The sequence below is a fragment of the Lycium barbarum genome, chromosome 6 (assembly GCF_019175385.1).
Source record: "Lycium barbarum isolate Lr01 chromosome 6, ASM1917538v2, whole genome shotgun sequence".
NCBI lineage: Eukaryota > Viridiplantae > Streptophyta > Magnoliopsida > Solanales > Solanaceae > Lycium > Lycium barbarum.
In genome coordinates this window covers 4,495,667-4,505,540 of record NC_083342.1, presented here as the reverse complement: position 1 = coordinate 4,505,540, position 9,874 = coordinate 4,495,667, and the positions used below count along the sequence as shown (strand labels likewise).

Here is a 9,874-nt window from a genome sequence, read left to right as displayed (position 1 = left end):
AAAATAGAAGAGAATCGAACACAAACTTTTTCAACTTCAAATGATTTCACACGCTTTTAGTTTGGAATAATGAAGAAAATTGGCGAACAAACAATTTGCAAATAATATTTCAATGTTTGCACATATGTCCAAGTGCCTACTAAGATATTCATGTAGGATGAGAAAGAAAACTAGATCTCATTGACAACCAGATCATTATTGTGGAGATAACTACTACAAGCAGGGACAGGGAAGCGAAAAGGAGAAAAGAAAATCAGCTGAAAAGAAAAAAGAAAAATCAGATACAATGTGCTGAGACTATGGCTAATTTATAAGAGGGAACAAAATTTTAACACTCATATGTATATCTCACAGATACAGTAACTATACAAAGACTTCAAGTAACAACAGCAAATAAACTTCAATCACGAGCAAGTTGGAGTCGACCATATGGATCTTCACTGACTATTATCGTTTCATTTGAGCTCATCTCACGCCAGTATTACATGAAGGCTTGATCAAGGAAGACAAATTAAAATTTCATATGATGTAAGACTGTTTGACTCCTTTTCGTGAACGTTTTCGCCTTGGATTCGAACTCAGAATGTTTGAAAAGGCACTTAGAAGATCTGTATCTTCCACATTGATTACCATCTTTGCAGCCTCTGGAGTAGCAATAAGCAGCTTTGCCACTAGGTATCCTGCAATAGACCATGTCTGAAAGAGACGTGCCTGTTTCCCAATGAACCCTCCTCGCTTTGTATCATAGTATTCGGGCCATCTGTCTCTGGATAAGCGTCTCTCCGCAATCTTAATTGCTTTTTCAGCGATTTCAGGCCTCTTCATTTTTATGCATGCCACAGTAAGCTGAAAACAGTTCCACATTTGAATACTCTATATTAGAACATTTTTGTGAATGCGCACACGAGACGACAATATTATTTCAGTCAAGAGTTATATACTTCTGATTGGCCTTATTCTTATATTACATCTAACACATGTATAACTCATCCATTGCACAAATTTTATTAACGTGACTCGAGTGCCAAAGATCATTTCGAGTAGATAATCAAACAAGACATGAAAGCACTAATAAGGGAATCAATTTTCAAATATTTTTATGATTAAATAAAATCACTAGAGTAAAATTGTAAGACCCTGTTTTTGTCACTATAATCTGATGTTTTGATCTTGTCATCTATGGATTTATCGCAAGATCATTGACCACTCTATCTGCTGCTGAAGGCATTTTTAAACTTAAGTGGTAAACAAATAGAACAGACACTTTCCATAACAACCGCACTATATCTGACACCAAATAAAATTTCATTCCAACATAATGCAGTATATTAAACTTGTGAACACCACTCTCATTCATTTGTGCGTGAAACACTCATAGTGGTGACTCTGTAAATCATCGAAATAAGTTGACGGAACACAAGATGAATAGGTGTTTATGTGGACTAGATTCTGATCTGGAGCTTTTACACATTTTGGCCCTATAGATGGAAATGCTGGTGCTACTCCTCCTTATACTACAGATCACCTTACAATATTTTAAAAGGTGAAGCTTAAGACTCATCTCTAGCTTCACTTGACCGTGACCCATGCTCATTTTAAATTTATTACTTTATATAACGCACATACATACATATATCGTATAACATATATATCTTATATCTATAGATACATACATGTGCGTGTGTTATTTGTTTGTAATTAAATTCAGATATTTAACTTTAGCTGTCATACATTTTTTCAGTTCCTTTTGAATTTTTAATATTTAATGTATTTTCATATAATAAATGTCAAATAGAACGTGGAATTACTGAAAGCATGAAATCAGAGGTGTGCACACTAAAGAATGATAACTTACCTGCCAGAGCAAAGTTGGCCAGGATCCTCCATTATGATAAGACCAAGGCCTGCACCAATAGAATAAAAAATTATCAGCAAGGTAAATTACAACGAGGATAGAAAAACAACATACACATTAGAAGAAAAAAGAAAAGAAAAGAAAATAAGGCATTACGTGTTTTTCGGATCACCACCAGTAATAATGCGCCATTCCTGGCCTTCAAGAGCAGGATAACATATCTTCAGTGGCATATCAGCTACTAAGTCCTCCCATTTGGCTTCAATAAGATCTAAAATAGCATGAGACTGATCTATGTTAGCGAGACTGCTTACAATGGACCATAAGTTCCCGAGTGAAAAGAACCGGAAGTCCATGTGAGCTGGCTGCAAGTTTCCGATAAGATAGCCCCCTTTACTAGGCATCCATTCGACCAGCCAGGGAGGAATTTGATCTGGATATATATTAAACTTATTGATTGCGTCGTATGAATATTCCTCTGTTTTGTATCTATAAATCTCGTTCAATTTTGTCACATCGATCCAGTAGTATTCCCTAATATGAAATGACAATGCTAACAGGCGATTGTTAAGTGCTCTAACAAGGTCTGTTGATTCTTCCTCTGGAGAAAGCATCTCCCGTGCACAGAGTAAGGCTGAATAATATAACGCCTGCAAAGCATGAAACGTCATGCACATAATTATGCAGAACCTCCTAGGAAGAGAAGAAGAGATACAAACACATGTCTAGAAGAAGCGATGGAATGACATAAAAAGTTTGTAACACTACCTGGCATATGTACAACTAATAAACATAATGTAACCTATCACACAATATTGGCTATGCAATGTGATAGCTTAGAACCTACAATGAGTATAGGAGTGGAAAATGGGCGGGTCAGATCAGATATGGGTGGTTCGATAACGAGTTAAAGAAAAACGGATAAAATATCTGATTCACCCATATTTAACATGGATAAAAAATCGGTTACTTGATCCACATTTGATCCATTTTTAAGAAGTCAGTTATCCAAAACATGTCTAATGGGTCGGATAGGATAGTTCCTTGTTTTTTTAACCATTTTGCCAGCCCTAAGTGAGTATCTATATCTAAACATGAATAATTTGACCTTTCCTTTCGTCTCCTCCTCGATTGTATTTGTTAATAAAGGTAATTGCATCTGGTATAAATTCTGGGAATAAACTTGCACGTTCTGCTGAGATCATTCCAATGATGGTGGTACTTAACACAAATTTATAGGGGAGGTCATAGACTATGTAATCAGAGAGAACGTGCTCCTCCGTTTCCTAAAAATCAATCAAATAGGCATCAATTTGATATATTAGTTTCATAGTTATCATCTACAGTGAGAGGTTGTCAGGATGAGTATCACCCTCATATCAAAAGTTAGATGTTAGGTCTTTGACATGATTAATCAGAGAGGTCAGATAGGTGTGGGAGGTAACATGTCAATGACAATGTTTCCAAAAACAGGAAAAACATAAAAAGGAGATAGCATTTTAGAGTTTAATACATCAAATAACTGATTTCGATAAAAGATATGACAACCTTGCATGCAAACAGGGAAAATGAAAGACCTGAATTTCCAGAGGGTGGCCATGGATTCCCATGCGGCGATCTATCATGCAAGAACCGTCAGTCACCAGCAAAGTCGGAAACATATCAAAACCATCTGCGAGACATAGCCTGAGGACCATCTTTATTCCAGTTTGGACATCAACCCTCTCCTGAAGAGAAAGATCTCCAGAGCATTTCCCATATGCTCGAAGCAATATAATCCACCACAATCCTCGAATTAATTCAAAAATAATATAAATCTCAAAATCTACAGATAACCATAAAACTTTCTATAAAAAAATGCATCAAAAGTTACTAATGATCACCTGAATCAACAGGTGCAACTCGACCAATTGCTGCCTCACCGAAGTCTGGATCCAATACATCTTCTGTTGCAGATTCGTCATTATCAAGTGGAACCGTACGCACTTTGAAGCTGGCTGGCATAAGTCCTTGACCCGGACTATAGCAATCCATTGTTTTCTCCCAACTCTGTTTGACATAGAAAAAGGTGCTTACAATGCCAAAAACTTATGACAGAAACTTTTTCAACTTCACCAAGTTAAGATAAGTGATTCTCAAAATGAATTTTGCGCAAGTCAAGCATTTTGCTTATACATTGTACTGTAGAACTATTGCTAGTGGCAACCTAAGGTTCAAAAAGAGCTACCTTTCATGTGAATTACATTTCGTTGCAGCTAATCAGACAACATGCAACACATGGAAGTTATATATTATGCATGTTAAAGGAGTATACAACAACAACAACAACCCAGTGAAATCCCACATCGTGGGGTCTGGGGAGGGTAGAGTGTACGCAGACCTTACTCCTACCAAGGTAGGACGGCTGTTTCCGAAAGACCCTCGGCTCAATAAAAGGAGTATGCGGTATGTATAAAAACAAGAACAGCAGTACAAACGAAGTAACTAGGGAATAGCTAAGAAAGTTAATTATACCAGGGGCCAGCAAAGCAGCAGATATACACACAATTGCTTAATTGGAGGGAAATTTTCCAGCAGAGAGACTGCATATATTCTATATTTTGGGGAGTAGAACGTGACAAAATTGTTACTATGAGCACAGAAACACATGATGCTACTGAAAGGAATCCAATTACAACTGAATTATCATCCTCATAAATAAATACAAAAAAAAAATGTTAAAGTGCATTACAACAAACATTGAATTCCAATATGAAAGCAGGCAAAGCTGAACACCAAACAAAGTAGTTGATTGAAATAACTAGAGTCATTTTACCTGCAACTGAAGTGTGTGAAGTATGAAGTTCTTCACGATATCATACTCTCCTTTTAGTAGGAAAGCTATCCCAGAAGGTATAAAATCACGTATAAATACTTGATCATAGTTTAAAATAGTTGCTTCACTTAGATCATTAGCAGCTATAGTTCCAACTGGGGTGCCACAGTAATAAACCATAGCAGCTCGCAAGAAGTGCCACGCTTCATCCTCAAGAGACTCTGTGCTGGTTCTAGGCTTACTATTAACTGCGGCAGCAGTTTTAAAACCTTCATTGAAAGGCCTAGTTCCATTTTCCTGTTTCTTGATCTCTTCATCTGGAGTATGATTTGGAATCTTCGAACTCACTGTGTGCATTGACTTTCCATTTCCACTTTTAATGATTGTCTCACTGACTCTTTCAGGTTGTTGGCAATTACAGATCAACGAATTGGACCGATTATGAGGCTTTTCTCCGCAGAAAACACTATGTAAGCCACGAAAAGAATTTAACCTTGACCAACTTCTCCACTTACTTAAACCCTTTATCTGCATATGCCTCAAGTCCCCGTGATTTATACTTTTAAAACAATGCTCATAACAAAGTAAAGAGTTTGAGTTCACCAAGATTGAACATGTCCTGACTTGATATGAAAGCTCACCGGATAAAAGTTGTAGGGCTGCTTCTGAAGCACCCATTGTCAGTAAGAATCTGAAATTGATGATGCCTTTAGCTTTGCAGCTATTATAATAACTTGTGGATTTAATCAACGCATTTACATAAAATAACATAGTTTAATACAGTAAAAGGGACAACTTTAACATGAGCCAGTCAATTTAGAAATAGGCTAGTTGAAGAATTGAATAAGCAGAACAGACATAACCCAAATTGTTGCAGCCACAACAGTTGCTTTTCTAAATAAACTCAGAGTGACAGCTGCAAATGGTCATCATCATCCCTTAACAAGAAGACCCTTTTTAATGGACATTCCAGCAAAACTGAGAAAGCTTCAATAATAATAAGAAAAGATCCAATCTTTCTCAAAGATTTTAACTTTCAAAACAAAGAGATATTCACTGAGCTAACTGCAAAGGGTCATCATCCCTTAAAAAAAGACCCCTTTTTATGGACATTTCAGCAAAATGATGGAGAAAAGTGGAACCATCCTGCCAGTTTATAAACCAAGAAAGCTTTAAAATAAGGCATTAGGAAAAAACCAATCTTTCTCAAAGATCATAATTTTGCAAAATAAAGAGATATTCACTTAGATAACTCATCATCTCTTAAAAAGAAGACCTTTTTTTAATGGACATTTCAGCAAAATGATGGATAAAACTGAAACCATCATATCAGTTTAGAAGCCAAGAAAGCTTAAATAAGCATAAAAAATGACCCCATCTTTCTCAAAGATCTTAACTTTGCAAAATAAAGAGATATTCACTAAGCTAATTACTGCAAATGGCCATCATTATCCCTTAAAAAGAATACCCTTTTTAATGGACATTTCAGCAAATTAATGGAGAAAACTGGAACTATTAAGAAACCAAGAAAGCTTTAATAATCATAATCTATCTCAAAGATCTTAACTTTCCCCAAAAAAAAAAAAAAAAAGAGAGAGATATTCACTGAGCTAATTACTGTAAATAGCCATTATCATCCCTTAAAAAGAACACCCTTTTACTGGAATTTCACCAAAATAATGGAGAAACTTATAAGAAAGTCTTTAATAAGCATAAGAAAAAATCCCATCTTTGTCAAAGATCTTAACTTTGCAAAACAAAGAGATATTCACTGAACTAATTACTGCAAAAGGTCATCATATCTTAAAGAAAAAAACCACCCTTTTTAAAATTTAATTTCAGCAAAATGATGGAGAAACTAAGAAAGTTTTCAATAAGCATAAGAAAAAATTCCCATCTTTTTCAAAGATGTTAACTTTACAAAACAAAGAGATGTTCTTGAGCTTGCTAAGTGAAGTAGTTAAGATAAACACTATGTTTCCCAAAAAGGAAAGATGCAGTAAAAAAAAAAAAAAAAAAAAGAGCACTGACACAAAGATATGTGCTGATAACTGACAAGAAAAAGTGTTGTTGAATATGCTTACCTAGTTTACAAGATTGGAATATGATTTGTGAAGATGTTTACTTTATTATTATTGAGTTAAAGGTTAAATCTTGCAGAAAATTAACTTGGGGTTTTCTTGAATTTTCTGGGGAAATCTTGAGGCTTTTGCTCTGCTTTAATTTTCAGTGACACTCAGGTAAAGTTTATTGTTTATTTGTTTTTTTGTTTTTTACCGTGAAGCCCACGGCAAGGGGACACGTTTAACCATGTACTCTATTATCCCTTCATGTTAAATAATTTTGGTTCAGTGCCTGTAAAAAAGGGAAAAAATATGGTTTACAAAATATATACATAATATAAATAATATATAAAGTACAAAATATATCTATACATATATGTATAATCAAAATGTATAGACAGTCTATACTTTAGTTATGTTTGATAAACTAGATGACCAAAGCGTACATTTAGGTAAGTTTCCCTATAAATAATGTTACCTCTATTTGGTGGCAATTTATGTGTGTTTAACTAATTAAATGTGAAACTTAAAGAATTTTTAAAAAAACCTTGTGACCAAAATGTGTATTGATATTTGTGTAACTATAAATCGTCTCTGATAAAATGTAATGAAATTTTTTAAATTAAATTATTTTTAAATAATGAAGTACGATAATTTTTATTTTTTTTGTGTAACACATAATTTGGAATAGACAGAATACATTTCTCATCTAAATTAAGTGTAGCTTTAGCCAAATTAATAGGATTAAATTATACTCCATACGCTAACAATGTAAATACTTATAATTGAATTTTAACATGTGATAACATGTTAATTACTATATTTACTGAATTATCATTAACGCTTATAAAAAAATTACTTGTAATTACCTAATAAGATCTAATTATGTAAATACTTTTACACTATTGATGCATTGAATTTAAAATCAAATTATAATGATCTAAAATATGTGTTGCTTTACAAATAAAGAAAGCATTAACTATTTTTTTTCTTCAAAATTATGCAACTGTTGTAGAAAGATTGAGGAGAAATAAATAATAAATGTAGCTTAGTCAAATAATCCTTATTATTAATGCTATTGGATAGTTCTTTTATGCCAAAATCTTATCCCACCCTTATTTTGGATTGAAGAAAGTACTAGACAACATAAAAATTGGAATTACGGATTAAGGAGAATTACATCATTGTTGCCAATTGGCAAATTTTTTCTGTGGCCATACAATTGTTCACAGTATCTATTTGACAAGCTATATATATTATTTTTTTTGGCTTAACATGGTTGGTCATCAAATTAGAGAAAAAGGTTATAACTTTATAACTTTTAGATGACAAATTGGGTCATTTTATGAACGAATCATAAACTGGCTAGTGGTAGTGTACATGGCAGGAAGGTGGTGGAAGGAATACTTTTTTTTTTTTCTATTTGAGGATTGATATTCGTTTTGAAGCCCGACTATCGCATCGCTTTCTATCAAGATTGTTTTATCCCAACTTCTGAGCCTTTTAATTGAAGATGTAGCGATTATATCTATCCCGTCACAATCTTAATGATGATGCTCTAGTAGAATCTCGTAACAGTCTATTCTTTCTTTGATCTTTTTTTTCATTTCCTTCAAACTGGTCCATATGATATTTTTGCATTCTAAAATGTAACAAAATCGTCATTAAAAAAAATGTAAATATATTAGTAAATTTGACGAACACTATTATTAAACGTAACTATAATAACTAAGATTCAAATTCATTAAGTAATGCAAATCTTAAATTTGATGCAATTTTTTGTTCACAAACGTTGAAGTATCTTGTATCTTGTTAAAGTTCCATATTAGTTGAGGACAAAGAAAATATGGTTTCTTTATAGAGATAAGGGTCAAAAACATACCTCAAGTGTCACTTTTTTTTTGTGTTTTATATCTGAACTATCTGAACTGAGACTTTCCTATCTAAACTATCACCAGATAGTTCGCAAAACACAAATTAGTTGAGACTTTAAAGCGGATACCAAATACGGGATGGGATGAGAAATTAGAAAATAAAATGACGGACAAATCCTTGAAGTGAGAAAGGAAATAAAGTTTATAAAAAACAAAAATGCACGGTCTTCAAAAACTGCTTCATTCCGAATAGTTCAAGCCCAAAGTTGACCCGTTTTCCTTGTTTTGGATCAACCATTAGTAAGAAGGATATTTTTAAGCTATTTTATTAGTCAAAGGATATTTTTGAGCCAAAAACGTAACGGCAAGGGTATTCTTGAGCAAAAAAACGTAATAGAAGGTAAAATTGACCTATTTCAAATAGTTCAGGAGTATTCTCACATGAATAAATAAGGAGAAAATTAGTCATCTATTTTTTCTTATTTTGGATCAATCATTAGTAGGAAGGATATTTTTAAGCTATTTGACTAGTCAAAAGGGTATTTCAAATAGTTAACGAGTATTTTTGGCCTTTTGGCATAAATTACTATTATATATAAGAGCAAATGTGGAACTTTTTGTAGTCCTCACATTATGCTTTGCCCTGTGATGCTGCACCATGTGACTGCTTACTTTTGCTTTCTTTCATAGCCATGCCCACTTGGGCCTCTCTAATTGGATCATATGCCTTTTTTTTTCTTTTTTCTTTTGTGGTTGTCTAAAAATATACTCCTTCCGTTTCAATTTATGTGAACCTTTTTAAAATACGGGAGATCAAACTTTATAACTTTGATCATAAATTTTGACATAGATTTTTCAAGTTGGTAAAAATATACTTTATATATTTAGAAACTATATAAAAAATATTATAAGTCATGATACTTTATAATTCAAATAATTTTAAAAAAAAATGTAAGAAAAGCGTGATCAAAGAAGCATCTCGTAGACTCCAAACAGTAAAAGATTCACATAAATTGAAACAGGGGAGTATTTTTTACTTGTTTATTTTAACAAATTACGAAAGCTTTATTAATTCTTCATATATTACCCTTATCATTAAGTAACTATATAGAGTATTAATAATCAAACTTAAATTTTCAAAGCATAATTAATAAGGGTAATTAGTACAGTATATTTTACTCCTAATAAATAATTTCTTAAGAGAAGTGCTGAGTCAACGAGAGACAAGTAAAAAAGAATCAAGGGAGTACCTTTTACATTATTTGTT

General features: G+C 33.1%; 1 protein-coding gene across 3 annotated transcripts; it reads right to left on the bottom strand.

The window, feature by feature from the left end:
- Positions 1 to 153: 153 nt before the first annotated feature.
- On the bottom strand, positions 154 to 6,921 carry LOC132600549 (alkaline/neutral invertase E, chloroplastic-like). Of its 3 annotated transcripts, none has more exons than XM_060313779.1 (7): positions 6,755 to 6,921; positions 4,671 to 5,816; positions 3,739 to 3,904; positions 3,433 to 3,644; positions 2,012 to 2,505; positions 1,856 to 1,904; positions 154 to 846 (listed from the first exon to the last, which is right to left on the bottom strand). In XM_060313779.1, the coding sequence occupies exons 2-7, from the start codon at positions 5,439 to 5,441 to the stop codon at positions 520 to 522; spliced, it is 2,019 nt and encodes a 672-aa protein (XP_060169762.1). In that variant the 5' UTR covers positions 5,442 to 5,816; positions 6,755 to 6,921; the 3' UTR covers positions 154 to 519. The 3 variants fall into 3 exon arrangements, with proteins under 3 accessions (XP_060169762.1, XP_060169765.1, XP_060169764.1); XM_060313782.1 differs by having other exon boundaries at positions 4,671 to 5,361; positions 6,755 to 6,919; XM_060313781.1 differs by lacking the exon at positions 6,755 to 6,921 and having other exon boundaries at positions 4,671 to 6,655.
- Between the last annotated feature and the right edge of the window lie 2,953 nt (positions 6,922 to 9,874).

Bases quoted from the DNA above. Each gene is read 5' to 3' on its own strand.
- LOC132600549 (XM_060313779.1), bottom strand. From the start codon at position 5,441: ATGTTATTTTATGTAAATGCGTTGATTAAATCCACAAGTTATTATAAT. The intron at 2,506-3,432 runs GTCTTTCATTTT...CATGCTTTGCAG, and splicing joins GCCACCCTCTGGAAATTCAG to GCGTTATATTATTCAGCCTT. The intron at 847-1,855 runs GTAAGTTATCAT...AACTGTTTTCAG, and splicing joins GGCCAACTTTGCTCTGGCAG to CTTACTGTGGCATGCATAAA.